At 41.9% G+C, this 19,031-nt stretch overlaps 1 protein-coding gene across 7 annotated transcripts in view; it reads right to left on the bottom strand.

Annotated features, from left to right (window-relative positions):
- LOC105081593 (ADP-ribosylhydrolase ARH1) overlaps positions 1-19,031 on the bottom strand; it is a 40,151-nt gene that overhangs the window by 5,862 nt on the left and 15,258 nt on the right. For 6 of the 7 annotated variants that reach the window (XM_045507215.2, XM_074364095.1, XM_010970852.3 and 3 more), the window contains 8 exons: positions 18,853-18,962; positions 11,112-11,313; positions 9,219-9,396; positions 8,710-8,818; positions 7,610-7,711; positions 5,068-5,157; positions 3,166-3,333; positions 1,713-1,802 (listed from right to left, as the gene is read on the bottom strand). In XM_045507215.2, the coding sequence (XP_045363171.2) occupies positions 1,713-1,802; positions 3,166-3,333; positions 5,068-5,157; positions 7,610-7,711; positions 8,710-8,818; positions 9,219-9,396; positions 11,112-11,313; positions 18,853-18,962 (1,049 nt within the window). The remainder of the gene's footprint in view (positions 1-1,712; positions 1,803-3,165; positions 3,334-5,067; positions 5,158-7,609; positions 7,712-8,709; positions 8,819-9,218; positions 9,397-11,111; positions 11,314-18,852; positions 18,963-19,031) is intronic. The other variant, XM_074364105.1, reaches the window with a different exon arrangement.

Here is a 19,031-nt window from a genome sequence, read left to right as displayed (position 1 = left end):
CTAGGGGCATGGAGTGGAGGTCTCACAACAAATATGAAACAGAAAAATTCTGGCTCCATGAATCTCCCTCAGCAGGGATCTTCAAATGCCCTTGACGTCCAGATACTCCTCAGGCTCCCTGCAGCTGGAACTCCTGGTTGTGCAGATAGGGAGGAGCTGGCTCAGGCCGCAGCAAAGCTGCCCTGAAGCTGGAAGTAGAAGTGGGATGTCTGGTCCCCACAGCATGGCCTCTGACCTGGACAGAGTATCCCCCCTCAGGCTGATCTCTGAGAGGCAGCAAGGACCCAGGAGTAACTGAGAAAAACAGCTGTAAAAAGTAGGTTCCCAGAAGAAGGACAGAGACGCGAGTGTGGAGGCAGGTGGTGGTGTGGAAAGAGTGGAGATTTTGGAGTCAGAAGACCTGGAGATGAATCCTGACTTTTTCACCCACTTTTGCAGTCTTGGGCACATCACCGCTCAGGGTTGGGTTGTCAAATGAGTTGATGTATGTGAAAAGCCTATGGTTGACTCTTGTAACCCACTTTATTCCTAAAAAAATAGCCATGAATTCTCTCTGGCATGAAGTTAGAAACACCCTCATCTCATTTCCCAAATGCTCCCATTGACAGAAGGAAGGGAATTACTACTTATTGAGTTCCAGTCACTGTGCTGGTGATTGCCTGTGTAGTACGTATTTTATTTCATCCTCACAATTGATTCTTTGAAATAGGTACTGTTATTGTTCCCATTTTCCACATAAAGATATAGAGTTTCAAAAAGATGAAGGATACAACATTGTAAACTGACTATAACTCAATAAAATTAAATTTAAAAAAAAAGATGAAAGAACTTGCTCCTGATCACACAGCTGGTAAGTGGAGAAGCTGAGATTCAAATCCAGGTTTGGGTGACCACAGAGTCTGAGCTTCGGGCTCCATCTCACACTGCAACAGTCCTTCTAGTACCAGGAAGTTATGGACACAAAGATCAAACACTAGACACCAGCTTATCAGAAGATCAGTTAGAATTGGGATGGTCATATAATTTCCCGTCCAAACCAGCATACTTCTGTGCTGAACACGACAAACCAGACAGGGTCAGGATAATAAATCAGGAAGTCAAGATGCCAATAGCACAGGAAGGAGGATGGTTCAGCTGTAATGTATTTCAGAGATTCTAAGACACCCTGATCTCTCACATCAATATCTTTTACAATCGTTGGCATCTTAGCTTCAATGAAATGAAGTGGTCAGGAACCATGGTGAACAGTTTGGTATATGTATAGGCCAGAAGGTGGGGTTCAGTATTTCTCATGGACTCTGACCTAGGAAGACTGCCAGAGTGGGAGACACACAGGACAGGCACCAAGGAGGGGAACATGTATGCAGAATGGAGGAGTCCAAAAGGTACCCCCAAATGCTACTCTAGAGAGAACCCACACCGGAAGGCAGACTTCCATGGCGGGATGGGGAGGAACTAGGATTGGTATACAGACAGTAAAGTAAGATGCCCCCAAGTTCTCATCTGTAGAGCAATGTGTTCTGAAAAGTTCTGGTTCTGTCTAATACCAGTAGCTGCTGCCCCCCACCTCTCCCATCCCATGACATTTTTGCCTCAGTTCTTCAGCTCCCACCTCGGCTACCATGCTGGACTGGACACTGTCCAAGCCGGAGCCCTGGACTCAGCCGGGCAGCACACTGGCAGAGCTGAGCCTTGTGTTTCCCCCTACTCACCACAGTATGGAGCCTTGGAAGTGGTCTGGAGGTAGACCTTCACTTCCTTGGGAAGTGGTTCTATCTTGACACCACCTTGTTCCACCAGCCCTGGAAAGAAAGACGCAAAGACAGCAGAGCCCTGAGGCCACATATTGATTAACTCCTGCACCCATTCATTCCACAGACAACTCCACTGTATGCTTGTGATGTGCTATGCCCTATAGTGAGTCCTGGGATACATTCAACTCTGTCCAGATGGGGGTAAATAAACAAGTATACAGCAAATACATTCTTTACATTATCTGGCCCATTCCCAGGAGGTTATTTGTCACAAATCTGAAACGATGTCTCCATCTTGCAAAACAATCTACATGACAATTGTTTTAATGGCATCTGTATCCTGTGCACTGGAGCACAGGGAAGTATTTGGCTTGAAGAACAGGGGTTGACAAGTCGGAGAAAGGCATTCCAGGCAGAGAGTACAGTTTAGGTAGAGGCACAAAGAGTGAGGAAACATGAATACTCTAGGCAGTTCGAGTAGTTAGCGTTCCTGGGGTGTCTGGAGAAAAGAGAAAGTGTAGTGAGAGATGAGGCTGGGCAGACAGTGTGAAGTGGTTGTTACACCATCTGGTCCATCACATTTGTGGGAAATAGTGACATATGCCCGATAAGTAGGAAGTAAATGTTGATTTGCTTTATTATGGGAAACTACCTCTACCTTAACATGTTGTCAAGCTGATATTCATTTCATTCATATAAGCAATGACAGGCTGCTGCAGTGCTGAGTGGCAGCCAGGAATGGGAAGTGGGATAGCAAAGAAGAAGGAACCATTTACACTACCAAAGAGTTTTTTTCTGGAGCCCTTCAGGCTAGATGACCTCAGGATATTCACAGCAATGATCCGCACAGGGTGAGTTGAGGCCAAATCCCTCAGCCTTCCCAATCCCTTCTCCTCAGACTAGATCATCCAGGAATGTGCCCAGACCAATCAACAATTAAGAACTCTTCCAGTTGGCATGTGGCCTCATGCCTCTAAGGTGGGCCACGGGTGCCAGTCTTGGGGATTCCCCTGTAGCTCCTTGATTTAGAGTCCATCAGGAATTGTAGAGTGGCTAGCCTAGCAAGGAAGACTTCTGGCAAGCATCTGGTCTGAGATTGGGTGCAGGGGCTCTGGACTATACCAATGCTTCTAGAGAGCATCCTGAGGCTGGACTTGCAGGCCTGAGGCTGTATGTGTGTGAAGGGTGTGTGCAGAGCGAGTATGGCATCACGTTGCTGTACAGAGGGCAAGGCGTGGGACACAGAGAGCTAAATGCCACCTTACAGGTGAGAACAGGCTAAACAACTCATTGCTTAAATTTTAACCCAACTTGGATAGACTTTTTAATCATAGGAGATCAGGACTTAAAGAGGTGACAAGACTTGAACTTTTCCCAAATTGTCAAAGGAAGCCAAAGGGGTAGCATTTACCAATCCTTGGACAGGAAAGCAGAAAAGGGTTGAAACAATCCAGACAGTGTCCAGCAAGGAAGGCCTTATAGCTGGTACAAGGGAAGGCCATCAGTGGACAGGAATTCTCCAGTACGCTGATGTAGAGGTGCACAGCCCTCATGTGATCACAGATCAAATAACTGTAGCCTGAAGAGGGCGAAAAAACACAACCAAGGTTTCGGTTCAAGACAAATGGAAACTCCCTCCATGTCACTTACTGTAACTCTATTGAATTTTATATTCCAACAGGCTATAAATACATGGGATGTCCCCTGAGCCACATTTAAAAAAAAAAATGAATGAACATGGTTACAACACTCTCTTTTCCTTTTAATTTTCCTGGGATAACTAAGTTTAATCTACCAAGAAAATTGCTTAATTTGAGACCCATTCTTCCATGATCATGCAAGCTCTCTTTCAGAAAATGGGAGCATACAGAGTTGGCAATCCTGACCCCACTTCTCAACATGGGTATCTGCCTGCACACTTTTACCTTCTTCAGCATCACCCACACAACCAATTTTTTAAAACCTCATTCTACCCAGCCTAGCAACAAGACAATCAAGAGAGTCAGCAGCAGTTCACAGTCCATCTCTGAAAGCCAGTGTGCTGAGGTCCACCTTGCCAAATAACTGAAACACTGAATTTGCCAAATGTCCCAATTTAACAAACATTTGGTTTTCTTGTTATTGTTGACTAATTAAAAATTTGTAAAAATTCACCTTGGATGAATTTGCCAGGGCTAAGAGGTCTATAGTGAACCATAACTCCAAGGAAGAGTCTTCAGACTCTTCCATCACCTTGAGACCCCCCTCTCTGTGACCAGCAACCAAGTGTAAGCTTTGTGTTGACTTTCCTTTCCCCCGTGGTTGGACACACTCTACAGCCAACCTCCTACTATCTGCAACAGGGAGCTGGGAAACACAAACTAAACCCTTCTCAAATTGTGTTATGAAGAAAAAATGAAAAGTGGCCAACTAAAATGTCACAGAAATTTTCAAGAGCCATTAAAACAAAACAAAACCATATCATCTGATTAGAATTGCTGAAAAATTTATAAACTGTTAAAAGAAACATGTTTTTGGAAAATCAGTAAATTTGGTAACTTGGATTAGTGGATACTCAACAAAATTGTCAAAAGAATCCTTAATGTGTTAAAATTTTGGTAAAGCAGGAAAAGACTAAAAACACAGTAAACAGAAATCAAGATAAAATTCCTGTATGAAATGTTGATAGGCTGGTTATAGTCATAAGAAGACTATAAGAAGACTAAATAACTTTAATGCTTAGCTTTTGATACATTTAATATTATTTAAAATTAGGCTAAGAAGAATATAGTCAATGAATATATCAGAAAAGGACATTCCAGAAGAATATATTTAAAATAGAAGAAATATATATTCATTGAATGTATTCAGGAAGATTATCCTGAAAACAATTTTGAAGAACTTAAATTCAGTAAGTTTGGGGAAATAGTGAGGTAGGAATTGATCCTTCAGGTAGCTAGCTTTGGCATATCAGTCTGCTTCTGCCATAGTGAGGCTCTTCAGAGGATGTAGCTAGTGTGAACTATGCCACAAAGGATGGCCGAGGAAGAGTAGTAGTTATTGGCTTGAGTGATGTTAGATCACAGCAGGGCCTAAGAAGTGGGAAGGGCAGCCTAAATGTGGAGCAGGCTCTTCATTTCAAGCACTCCTCCACCAGAATTCCTGGGCTCGAAAGACATCCATTCAGTAAGTGCTGAGTAAGTCTGATGGGATAGAGAAAAGGACACTGTAAGGAAGGCTCACTGTGGCCCACATTGGCTGACTCAACAGGAAGGCTGTTGGCAAATTACAGTCTCTGAAGTAGTCAAACACCAACACTTTCTGGCCTCCTGACCTGCATGAATGAAGATGGGACAGCCAGGTTGGTCTTGGCCTCCGTTGACGAAGTAGTCCACATGTCCGACAGGAATCCGAATACCCAAATCTGAAAGGAGAACCCTGTTACCTTCTCACTGCAGGGGCCCATTTTCCAGGTCCCACAGCAGGGCTCACTGGCAGCAGAGCCTGAAGGCTGACCTTGGGGGCCCACCCCCTCTCTGTGCTGAATGGGTGCTCACTTCACTCCTAAGTGCTGGGAGACTGCAGAATGAGCCCTCAGATTGTTTTCAAAAGGGGTTTTGCCATGCTTAAAGGAACAGAAGAATAAATTCGTAAGAAGATACTCATTTGCCTAATAAAATCAAGAAAAATATCCTTAACATAAGTTTTATGAATCAGTAAATGTTATAAGCTTAGTAAATTTCCTTGTTGAATAGTTTCTATTTTGCTTCAAGCAACAGTTCAGATATGTATGTCTGGGGTCACATTTATAGTCTCTCACACATTTTTGTATTTTTCTGACTGAGCAGAAATATAATCTGGCTATAAAGAGATGACTTTTAGAGACTGTAGATCTTATCTCATCATTGTAACCATATCTGACCCTCAGACTGGGTCAGATTCAGCTGCCAAAGACCCCGATTTCCTCCTTCACATTATCTATCACTATTGTAAGCAACTGATTGTGTATTATTTGTTTAATGTCATCTGTCCTGGGGTTAAGCAATAACCCATCCTTGCCCAGCATCTGTCCCATCAGCTCTACCTCCAAAATACATTTTGAATCCTTCTACTTCTCTCTGTCTCTCCTGCCACCACCTTTGCCTAAGCCACTATCATCTCTTACTCAGGCCATCAGTCACCCTCTAACGAGCCTCCAGTCTTCCCTTAGTGCCCACCTGCAGTCCATTCTCTGCACACCAAGCCACAGTAATCTTTTAAGGATATCCAAATTGCCACCAACTTCTCACTGATTGTAAAATAAAATTTAAACTCCTTGCCGTGGCCAGCCTGGTCCTGCTTCCTTTTCTCCAACCTATTCAGCACATTACTCACTGCACTCTAACCACACGGTTCTCTTTCCTGCCCCACTCACAACAAAGGGCTTTTGTTTTGCTGTCTTCTCCACCTAGAATGTTCATCTCCCAGCTCTTCCCAGTGCTGACTCATTCTCATTCGCAGTCTCACTTCTCACCTCCTTGGAGACACTTCTCTCAATAATCTTATTTGAAGTAAACCTCGCACCCCATGCCAAGCCACCCTTTGCCAATATCCCTCATTACCATAATCACAGAGTGGAATTGTTTACTTGTATATAGGCTCCACCACAACAGGGCCTTTACCTGTCCTTTTTCTGCTCTATCCCCAACACCAGCATAGTACCCAGCACACGTGAGTGCCAAATGCATATTTATTGAATGAATAAGTGAATGAATGCTTGCTCAATTAGCCTGTAAGTTCCACAAGGGCAGAGATCTTATTTGGTGTCTTTTGCATTACATTATTCTCAGTGCCTGCTACATAGCTCAATAAAGACCAACTGAATAAATGGAATGATTTTTAAAAAAATCACATTAGGAAGAGGCTCCAACTTTGAAGGGGACTGAGAGGCCCAGCTCAGGTAAATGGGACCAATGAGTCATCTATTTAGCAAATTCAGGAACAGAAGGGTTAACCTTGTCAATTAACATGGTTAATTAACTTAATAGCTAAGCAGAGGACTATGGGCTTTGGTTTCCTATCTGTGAAATAAAAGTGGGAAAGAGGGTTGAATAACATGACGGCATGAGCTTACTCCAGAATCATAAATCTGTGAGTTCTGGATGCTAAGAGAAAGCTTCTGATCAGATGGAATCAGACATGGCGATCTCTCACTTGAACTGCAAATTCTTCTGGTCAGAGACAGATGTAACTTCTCTTACCCAACGTGCTGAGCACAAGACCTGGCACCAGATTCTGTGGGTGTTTGACATCCAGTAGAAATGAGGAAGAATGCTCACCCCCTTGTCCAGTTGATCAGAAGAGCTTAATTTGGTTATGATGGATTCAGAGTTAGGGGTTCTTGCCTTGGCCTGTCACTATTGGAGGAGGCAATTCTCATTCTTCACTGGATGAGGGCTGGTTGGCTCATCCTCTGGGGAGGAGGCAAATCCTGACTAGCAGCAGCCTCTGCCCCAGGAGTGGAATGCCCCAGTTTGCTGGGGCCAGGCATATTTACCCTGAAACAAGCATTACGAATTTCCCGTATGTCTGCCAGGCAGAAGCACCCTCCAAGCACTACCTCATCAAGAGGTTCAGTGTTGAATCACAAAGAGACTCATGACCAAAAAACAATTCTGGTCCACAAATGAGAATCCTGCCTGCTGCTGGCTAAAAATGAAATAATTCATCTCAGTCTTCAGAAAACGACAGAGCTGGAAGAGACTTTCAAAATCATGCTGGTAAACTCCTCACTGTGCAACAGAAGCTCAGAGGGAAAGGGCCTCTTCCCAGGACCACACAGACAAATGTCAGCCTCCAAGGCCCTTCCCTCTGGTCATTCCCCGACCCCTGCTCACTGTCTGTGTCTGTGTGGATGGCTTCCACGAAGAGGGCATCCCCAGCATCCAAGCGCTCCTCTAGGCTGGCTCTGGTATACTCCGGTCCAGCGGGGTCCAGGCCTGCAAGGACAGACATGTCAGAGGCCTTTCTTCTCAGCTGCAGGAACCCTCATGGGCCCACTGCCAACACACCAGCTCTTCCAGTTCAAATTAGAGCCCCAAAAAGACCCAAGGCCCAAGGGAGAGAGACATAGCTCAAGACCACCTTTCCCAGGAAACTCTACTCTATTTCTTTAACTTCTCAGTGACCTAGTTTCTCTGGCTCTAAAATGAACCTGCTAACACCAACCATGTGGTAAGGATTAATGTAATATTAAGCCTCATATAGTAATAACAATAGCTATAACTTTTTGAGTAGTCGCTATGTGCCTAGCTTTGTGCTGGGCAGTTTTACACATTCTAGTCCTTACAACAACACAGTATAGTAAATATTAGTCTCCCCATGTTTTAGCTTAGATCCCTTTCCCTCTTCCTCCCAAAAAGCAGACCCTGAGACAAGGATTTAAAGTGCAAGTAGCTTATTTGGGAGAAGACCATAGAAGGCATAGTGAGGGAAGTCAGAAAATGGGAGAAAATTTTAATGAACAGATTATCATTTTGGGTCTCATTCCACTGAGGTCCCTCTGAAGTACTCTGTAGAATATGACTCAGAATTGTCCCACTGAAGTGCCAGAAAGCCAGGGTACTAACCACACAGCTCTAGTCCCTTATTGAGGGTAGCTCCTGAAGCATAAAGTGCACAGAACTTTGCAAGTATTTAGCAAAACACAAGGTAAATTTCTATAGTGGACCAAGGAGTTATGAGCTGTTACAACCCATTTTATAATTGTAGAAACTAATGCTCAGAAGTACATGGCCTTTAACACTGACATTAGAGATTATGCAATGATAACAGTACATTTTATCCAAAAGAGCTACAATAAATAAATTTCAGTGATGACAGATGACTCAGTTACAAGAACAGAGGCCCAACACCTCCCTCTGCCTGCCTCAGCAAAGGCTCTTCCAGGGCATTCTCTACCTCCAAACCCGAGAGGATGAGCAGGTAAGAACATTACCTGTGATCCGTCCCAGTTGGCCTTTGTAGAAATGTCCCACCATGCCCGCAACGTGGGCCCCCAGGCTGACACCAATGATGTGGACTGAGGACTGTGACACACCCAGAGCCTAGAATGGGCATTTACAGTGAGTTGCATTTGGACCACAGCAGCTCCTAGCCTTATAAGGGTAACATTTTTTCCTGAGGCACCAGAAGCACAGAGTCCTGGGCACGACACACCAGCCACACATGTTTTGGGAAAAAAGTACAGAATCCTCATCCACTTGCCCTCTCCTTGGGCTTCCTACCTTGACAACCCACTCACTTTCCCCTTGGTACCCAAAGTGTGTGAGTGAGGACCACCACCACTCTCTCTTGAGCAACTAGTTGAGATTTGAACCAAAGACCCACAAGCTATGAGGTAGCTCTGCTTCCATCCTAAAACTCCTCCTCATGTGTCATTTCTTTCTTTTTGACCCCTCTTCCCCATAGGCAGCCAGAACTCACCCTAAGCTCTTCTACACCTACCAGGAGTTTACTGAGGAAACGAGAGATCTCGAGTCCCAGCTTAACCACATTTTCCACGGCTGAGAAGTAGACACCTGTAGAGCCATAGACCCAGTCCACGGCGACCACATTAGCATCTGTGGCCTGCAGAAGGGCGCCGATGAATTTATCAATCCAGGAAGGCTTTGTTCCTAAAGCCCTAATGTGGGGCCAAGAAAGGATAGGAAAATTACCTGCCTAGCCTATATCCGTTATTGTGGAAATTACAATGACATTTCTATAAACAGGAAAAAATGTCACAAGTGGCAGGGGGCAGTGGGGGGGCAGGTTATGGGCACTAAATCCTATAGCACTTTGAGCATAAGGAAGACATAATCGCAAAGTTACCAGAGCTCCTACTTGCACACATGCAGCCTATGAGTAAATTATAAAAGGATGCCTTTTTTCCAGGTGGATGCAGCCTTGGTTCAGGCCTCAGAGCTCAGATAAAAGTTCAGCCCCACCAGCCCTCAGTCAGGTACCTCCATGCAATGCATAAACCACACAGACCATATGTACCAACCCTGCTTGTGCTACTCATGGAATAGAAAAGGTAGCTTTGTACCTTAGAGTTAAGATTTACAATCTTAATTATCATTCCATAATATAGGCACTTTCCTTGAGGATGTTTTCATTCACTTGTTTATTCATTCATCCTTTCATTCATTCAACAAGTGGGTCAGGCAGTATGCTAAGTGCTTTGTGAGAAATAAAGAAAAATAAGACATATTCAGAAAGCCTCCCCAAGAGATTGGGAATGGGAAAGAAGTCTTCTCAAAAGCCCAGAGAGCATGCTCATGGGACAGAGGTGCCCAGATGGGGTGTGTGCCATGGAACGTGACTTTGGGAGCATCTGGGAGCAGACAGTGGGACGAGGCTGCTGGGCTCTCCAGCTCCACTTGCTCTCTCTGGGTTGAGAGTACACACTCAGTCTCAAATAGTGCCCGAATACACAATTTGCTAGAGGAGAGATTTTGGCACAAGAGTGAGAAGGGATGCCTAAGGAAAGATGTGGCTGGGTCCCTGGAGTCAGGGATTTGAGAGGCAGAGAGAACCCAAAGATGAGAAAACCATGATCCTTTGTGCAGTGCCTCACTGCCCACATCTTCACCGAGTGCTCCCAGCTCCAGCTACTCTAGAGTACCACTGTGTCACCCCATGTTCTCCCTGTTTCCTCCCAGCAACCTTTCTCTGTTTCTGGCTTTGTCAGTGGGCTTTGGAGAGAGAATATGATGGAAGGAAGGATGGTGACTGAATTGAGACTCAGGAGACAATATATTACAACAAAATTTGGACTGTAGGGCATCAAAGAAGTTGAAGAAAAGTATATAGCGCCTGAGAAATGCTAACCTCTGGCAATGATGGAAACAGTACTCATAAGTGGAAGTTTCTTAGGTCATGAAACCCAGGAAGAAGTGAAGAAGAGGAAATAAAACCCTGGATAAAAACACCACGATGTTACCCTGAGCGATTGCACAAAACCTGTGACCTCATTGGTTGAGATGAATCATGTAGTCCCCGCTTCAGGGAGGAAAGGATCACTGAGACCATCTCTACAATATCCCTTTTACTCAGATATGGAAACCAAGGCTCTGTGTGCTGGAGTGACTTGTCCAGGGTCACACATATTTACTGTTTGAGAGTGTGTAGATGAGACTGAGCAGAGGAGTAACATATATGACTAACGAGAAAGAACAACCCAACGTCTGATCATGTTTATCCAGAGACATTTTCAAAGTCAGCAGGAGGTGAGTGATAGGGTGAGTGACAGGCAATAAATCCATTTCTCCTCTTGTTCCCCACTAACTTCCTATGGCATTGTGGTCATTTTCTAGTTCTCAGCTGAGGTGCTTCTATTGGTTGGCTGGCTCCCACCTGAATCCATGGATAACTAGCTTGGTTTCTAGAGTGGCATTGAACCCAGTGTTTTGGATGTCACTACTTTCTTCCACTAGCTGCCCACAGCTAGGATCTGAAGTGGTGAAGAGGAGAAACTGGACTCTGAGACTGGTGCCTCGGAGGAGATTTGCATTCTGGAAGTCAGTACACTTTGTCTGTGGGGTAGGAGGTACATCTCCTAGAAGAGAAAAGAAACAAACAAAAAAATAAAAAACCAAGAAATATCCAAGGTGAAGCCTGTTCTTAAAAGGAAGAAAGAAAGAAACCGGGGCTTACAGGCATTCATTATAAATTAGCTAGTATAATAATCAGCTCATTTATCAAAGGCATCACTTCTGTAACCAAAATTTGTGAATATTTTTCATGTCTAAAGATAAAATACCAGAGCAGAATATGAATATTGCTCAACTGAGAAGATTTAAGGCCATGGTTAAATTAATATTATTATGGGCTAAATTGAGGTCCCCCTGTAAATTCATGTGTTGAAGTCCTAACCCCCAATAACTCAGAATGTGACTATATTTGGAGACAGGGTCTTTACAGAGTTAATTACATTAAAATGAAGCCATTAGGGTAGACCCTTATCCACTATGACTGGTGTTCTTACAAGAAGAGGACATTTGGTCACAGCAAGAGAGGAAAGATGATGTGCAGCCACGTGGAGTAGACAGCCATCTCCAAGCCAAAGAGAGAGGCCTGGAATGGCTCCTTCCCTCACAGCCCTCAGAAGGAACAAACCTTACTGTCACCTTAATCTCAGACTTCTAGCCTCCAGAACTGTGAGATGGCAAACTTCTGTTGTTTAAACCACCCAGTCGCTGGCACTTCGTTATAGCAGCTCTAGCTAAATAATACAGTTTTCTGAAAAGAACCCTGGGCAGTGAAATGAGCAGTTGCCCTGGGGGCTAGGTTCACTCTGGTCTGAACATCCCATTCCCAAGGATTTCAAGCTCCCCATTCCAGCCTCATCACTTGTCCTTATGAGCAGTCCAGAGCCTTCCAGTGCCCAGCACGTGGCTGCCCAGCCAGGTGGTAGAAAGAACCTCAATGAGCTTTATATGCTCTACAGTACCTTCCAACAGATCCCTTGACATTTTATGGTCAAGGTTACCAAGGGGCTTTTTACAATACTGAACCAAAAAAGGTAACATGAAACTCCTGCCTTCCAGGGAGCTGAAAATCTGGCCCATCTTCAATACCAAACAGCCCATTTCCACGAATACTTCTGTGATAAAGAAGGGGCACCTGACGGCCAGCTCATCTTAGAGAGAGAGACCAGCAGGAGCAGCAGGGCACACAGTGACCACAGCACAGGGCTCCAGTCCTGGTGCCGTTAACAGCTACCTCGCATTCCTGCCATGGAACAAAGCCATGTGCAGAATCACAGAAGTTGAGACTGCAGACTGATTTGTGCAGTCCTCTTCACGAGGAAGACAGCTATTTCAGGTTTCTGGAATGGTTATCTGCCTTCAGAGGTAACTGGGAGGCACATGTATAACAAGCATGTGGATCTGGGGTATACTGGGATGTGATACTGTGAGCAGTTTGTGGGAACCCCATTTGGAGAGTGCTGACAGTGATTTCCTCACCTCCACATCTGAGCCCCAGACCTGGTCCCCAAGTCCCCTTGCATCTCCTTTCTGAGCAGACAGGTCTTGGACACCTGTGCGACGAAGTCCACTCTGACAGTGCAACCTTCAGGCTCCTTGGCCTGTGGCAGCTTCAGCTCCCACAGGACACAAGAGAGGAAGACGCCTAATTTGATCACCTCATTTGCCTGCCCTGATCTTAGTTTTGTTTTTTTGTTTTTTGTTTTTTTTTTAAGAAATGATGAAAAGACTCTGCTTGAGATGAGACTTGAATCACATACATGAATTTATCTGCTTTTTGGTCATATAGGAAAGGCTGCATCCATCAGACAGAGAATTAAGGGGCCTTTTAAATGAGCATAGTATGTCACAAAGCAAGGCCCACAGACATCACAGACTCAGTATATTCCAGACAACATTATCTAAATAAAATGTAATAAAATTAGAAATCAATGACAAAAATTATTTTAAAATATACTTGAAGATTTAAAAATTCCCTTTTAAGTAACGAATGAGTTAAAAATAATCATAACAGAGACTAGAGTATTAAAAAGTAAATGACAATAGAACCAATACAATATCAAAACTTGAGTAAAGTAGCTAAAACAGCACTAGGGGGATTTGAATAACCTTAAATGCAAATATTAGGGGGCAAGAGAAAAGGCACAGATTAGGTAACCTTGTAACTCAGAGAGTTAAAAAAAAAACCCAACAATACAGCAACTTCAAATAAAACATAGGAAAATAGTACAAAGGAAGCAGTTGAAATTTAAAAAAACAATGAAATATAAACGGTATCATTAGCAACTCAGCCTTGCAGTGGCTCAGGCTGACCTTCCTGGAGATCTTTGACTCTTCTCTTTCTCCCACATCCCCATACAACTGGAGAGTAAATCTCCAGAACAAAATATTCAGAATTAAAACTATTCTCACCATCTACACTGTTACCACCTTGGTCCAAGCCATTTTCAACTCTCAAAATTATTACGTAGCCTGCAATGCTTTTCCTGCCTTCATTCTTGGCCTCCTTCAGTCTATTTGCAACGCAGTAGCCAGAAAAGTAAGTCAAATCATGCCAAACCTCCATGCAATAGCCTCCAAGGCATTTCACTCAGAATAAAAGCCAGAGTCTTAACAATGGAAGAAAGCCCTAAATGTTTCAGGCCCTCCCCTCCGGGAGCCCTTGCCTGTCCAGACTATTGTTTCCTCTGTTCCAGCCACTATCCTCCTAGCTCTTCCTCACTCTGGACAGGTTCCCACTTGAGGGTCTGTGCACTGGTTGCTCCTTCTGCCAGCAGCGTCTTCCCCAGACATCCACAGGACTAATTCCCTTGCTTCTTTCAAGTCTTTGCTTGTCAAATGTCATCTTCTTTCCTCTAACCACCCTATTTAAATTGGAACCCACCTATGCTTCCCTCACCTCTGTCCTCTCATTCTTCCTTATCCTGATCTACTTATTTTTAAAACAATCATCACCTAATCAAGTTTTTTATTTATTAGTTTATTATTAAACTTATTGTTTATTAATTTCCCTGCATTAGAAGATAACTTCAAAGGAAGGGATTTTTATCCATTTTGTTTACTCTACTGACTAGAATAGTATCTTCCACACATAACAAACACCAAAAGGTAGTTCTTTGAAAAGAACGATAAACTAGATGTACTTTAAGAAAACTAGACGTACTTTTGATAAGATAGAGTAAGAAACAGAGAGAAGTCACAAATAAACAATATAGAGAATAAAAACGGGATACAAACACAGTAGATTTTTAAACTGCAAAAGAGCATGTTTATACCCACACAACAGTTAAAAATACAGATATTTTCCTAGAAAATGCATAATTTTCTAAAAAAAAAAAAAAGCTTACTGAAACTCAGTCAAGAAAGAAGGAAAAAAAAGAACAGAAAATCAAATGTAAAGGAAATGAAACAGTAGTTTTAAACCTATTAATTGAAAAATTCTATCAGTTTTACAGAGAAGTTCTAACAACCTTTCAATTCTTATCTTACGCATACTGTTCCAGAGAATAGAAGAGGAGAGAAAGAATCCAAACTCATTCTATGAAAATAACCAGAATGTCAAGACTGGGCAAGGAAAGAAAGAGAAGGGAAAAGCAAAGGCCAGTTTCACTATTACACGTAGACATAAAAACCCTAGATAAAATATCAATCTTTCAAAGATAACAAGAACCAAAAACATACCATGGCCAAGCAGAATTTAATCCAAGAAATAAAAAGATGATTTAACATTAGAAAATGTATTAATGCATTTCACGTATGAACAAATTAAAGGGAAACTCATATGCTCATCTCAATAGATGAAAAAAATAATAATAAAATTCAATACCCAACACTCCTTAACATAAGAAAGAAAGGTGTCTACCAAAAGCCTATGGCAAGAATCATACTTATTGGTGAAATATTAGAAGCATGTCCTCTAGAACTGGGAACAAATGAGAATGTCTGCTATCAGTGCTTCTATTCGATACTGGACTGGACGTTCTAGTCCTAGCTAGTAAAACAAGACAATAAAATAGGATAAAAGTTATAATGTTTAAAAAGGGGGAGAAAAAAATTGCCAATATTTACAGATGATAGGATAAAACTATCCATCCCATTCAAGACTATGGAATATGGTACAGTGAATCATGCTCAGATACCCCTTCCTCCCAACCACCACTTCAGCCAAAGAGTAATGACAGATGAATACCCAAAAGAGAGAGAGAAAAAGACACAGACCATCTCAAATATAAAAATAATATCTCCATAAATAAGAATAAGAATGGAACTGCAAAATGGTGCTGGGTTCCAGGTCTGGGAGAAGGCAGTGGCTGTAAGAATTCAGCTCTGTGAGGTCAGAGGGGTCTAAGAGCACCCCACATCAGGTATGGAAGACCAGCACCAGGCCCACCTGTGGTAGCCAGTGGTGGAGAAGGGCTCCCCAACTCAGGAAAGGAAGCTACAAACAAAAACGCTACTGACTTTTTACTGAGGCTATAACCTTATTTAAGGAGACAGGATGGAAAGACAAGGCTCACTCACAGGAGCTGAGGCAACCCACCTGGCTGGAGGAGAGAGGGTAAAGATGGAGGCTCAGGTGGGGAGACAGAGAGACAAGGGAGAGACCAAAAGCAAATTTTTCTTTGAAAATTAAAAAAACTAATCTATTGTGTTAGAAGTCAAGATAATACGTTATCTTTGGGGTGGTAGTGATTAAGATGGCATATAGTGAGTGGGTTTTAAGAACCTGGTAATGTTTTATTTCTTGCTCTGGAAGATGATTACACAGGTGAATTCATTCTGAAAATTCATCTATCTATGTATTAATAATCTGTGTGCTTTTCTGTATATATTTTGTACTTCAGGAACAAGTTTATTTTCAAAAAAGCTTGCAAACAAAATGCTTAAATACATAAAGAAATCAATGTTTACAAAGATAGTCAAGAAAGCCAATAAGTGGATCATGAATTCATTTCAGGCGAAATAAAATTTAAAAAATCTTTGACATAGTTTAAAATAAGGATGCTGAGAATGTACAAGGATAAAAATAAAGACAGAGTATAAGAAATTATAAAATCAAAACAGGTATAAATGACAAGATATATGGTAAAAAGTTAATTAAAATTTTTGAAATGAAAAAGATAGTCACTGCAATAAAGATGGAATAAGTAGTATAATGTCTAGTAGAGAAATAAAAGTTTTTGATTGACAATTGATGGAGAGGCTCCAACATTCATTTAGTAGCTGTTCTCTAAAGGAAGAAAATGGGAGAAGCAATATTTTGAAAAGGTAATTGTTAAGAATTTTTCATAACTAAAAGAAGATATAAATTCTCTAATCAAAAGTTATACTCAGGGTAATGAGCAAGATAAAAAAAAATAAATCTATACTAGGCAGATGACACTATTAAGTATAAAAGATATTCTTAAAGATTCCCAGACAAATGCATTGGAAAACTTAAAAGCAATGGATAATTTTCTAGAAAAATATAATTTCCTGAAACTGACTCAAGAAGAAATATAAAATCCAAATAAACCTACCAGCATCAAGAAATTAAACTGGGAATCAAGAGTCTTCTCTGGCCATAAAATACACTAAGGCCAGATAGTTTTATGTGAGAACTCCACCAAACTTACAAATTACAGATAACCTTTATCTTATATAAAACTGTTTCATAGAATAGAAACTTATGAGGTTATACTCATCTTAGTACCAAGACCAGGAAAGTGCAATGCAAGAAAATTATAGATAAATTTTCTTTATGAACAAATATGCAAGATAATAACTATAAATATATACAAAAATAAAAATAAATGTTGGCAAATAAAATTCAACATGACTGAAGGATTTGTCCCTGGTGATCTTTGTCTAAACCCACAGAATTTAGAAGAAAACATGAAAGATTATCTTTATAGAAAGATTGCTTAAACAAGACACCAGAAGCACAAATTGCAGTAAGAAATAAGAATTAAGACAACAACTTAAGAGAAAGAAAAATACCATATGAGATCACTCATATGTGGAATCTAAAAAACAAAAACAAAAAAACAAAGCATAAATACAAAACAGAAATAGACTCATAGACATAGAATACAAACTTGTGGTTGCCAAGGGGGTGGAGGGTGGGAAGGGATAGACGGAATTTTAAAATTGTAGAATAGATAAACAAGATTATACTGTATAGCACAGGGAAATATACACAAGATCTTATGGTAGCTCACAGAGAAAAAAATGTGACAATGAATATATATGTTCATGTATAACTGAAAAATTGTGCTCTACACTGGAATTTGACACAACATAGTAAAATGATTATAAATCAATAAAAAATGTTAAAAAAAAAAAGACAACAACTTAATGCTACTTTCCCTATGTGACTGACAATATGAAAACCATTTGATAATACAAAGTGTCAGTGGAGAGGTGGGGAAACAGCTATGCTCACATACTAATAAACAGTGATAACTTCCTTGCAGGACAATTTTTCTCACATCTATCAAAATGTATAAGAGACAAATCCTTTTAGATCTAGTATACAGTGTATAAACAGCCATTTCATAAAATAAGATATATGGTCATTTTACAAACACAAACACACACACACACACACACACACACACACACACACACACACACACACTAAATGACTGAGTTAGGAGAAAGCACACATGAAGCTAAGGAGCACCTTATCAACGCCACCCATTGATGCACATAGTGAATACACTATGCAAGCTGAACTTTGGAACAGGGAAGGGGTGCTGAGTAAAGGCCTAAAGTGTTACAAAGGAGGTACAAAAATGTAAGCCCTCTTGGAAGATGTGAAGAGCAGAAATCAACAAAAAGGCAGTGTGAGCAGCTCCAGGCAGAAGGAATGAAACATTCTAAAGCTGAGGAATGAGAATTAAATGTCTCATGGAGGTGACAGAAAAGCAGTCTGCTGTTGGGGACAGAGGGAAGGGAGCTTTCCGAGGGTGATGCCACTGCTGGGAGGAGGAGGGGACCTTCACTCTCTGAGATTCTCTACCACAGGAAGGTTTAGACTTGCTATATTAAGCAAGGGGGAGCACTGGGTGGGATTTTCACGGGGAAAGGTACAATGCAAATGGCATCTGAGGGAATCTGTGCTAAAGGTCATCGGTCATCTGTGGTTAACAGGACTAGTTATCATAGTCCTGCCAGGAGGGACGACAAACCTGAAATCGAATTGGGTTGGCAAGATTAGAAAGGACCTCTAACAATCTCAACGACAAAAATTGTTGTTAGTTTGGAAAGTTTAAATTTTTAAATTAAATACATCTTAGAACAGTGGATAAGGTGAAAATGAATCACTTTTTGGAATTAATCAAATTTTATTTTCTTATACTCTTCCTGGCTTGTGCAAGGTGAAAAGGAGTAATGCAGATTTTAGAAAATGAGTAAAACAACTAGAGGAAGTTCAATGTTTGTGACTTGAGAAAGTGCTATCATTCCCAGTATGATTGTAGGTTTTTCCCTCCCTCTTTTAAATTCATCTCAGGAGAGGGCTTTTAGGGGACCTTCCAAAGGTTAGCACTGCATAAATAGATGGCTTGAAAAATAGAATTATTGACTGAAAGAAGTCCCACCCAAGGCTGGAGCCCCCGACCTACCTGTACTTTCAACACTGAGCCACAGGAGCCCCCACGACCAGAAGCATCTCTCCCAGAGGCCTGGGGGCATCGCCGAGCTGGAAGTCTCAGAGCTGGTGTGAAGTTGACCCCTAATGCCGAAGAGATCGATCACATAACCCAGCCTCCCAGAGTTTTGAACACCAAATGCCCCGCTTGGG

The sequence above is a fragment of the Camelus bactrianus genome, chromosome 1 (assembly GCF_048773025.1).
Source record: "Camelus bactrianus isolate YW-2024 breed Bactrian camel chromosome 1, ASM4877302v1, whole genome shotgun sequence".
Taxonomy (NCBI): domain Eukaryota; kingdom Metazoa; phylum Chordata; class Mammalia; order Artiodactyla; family Camelidae; genus Camelus; species Camelus bactrianus.
Note: the sequence above shows the minus strand (reverse complement) of the source record. Positions and strands in the feature narration are given on the sequence as shown.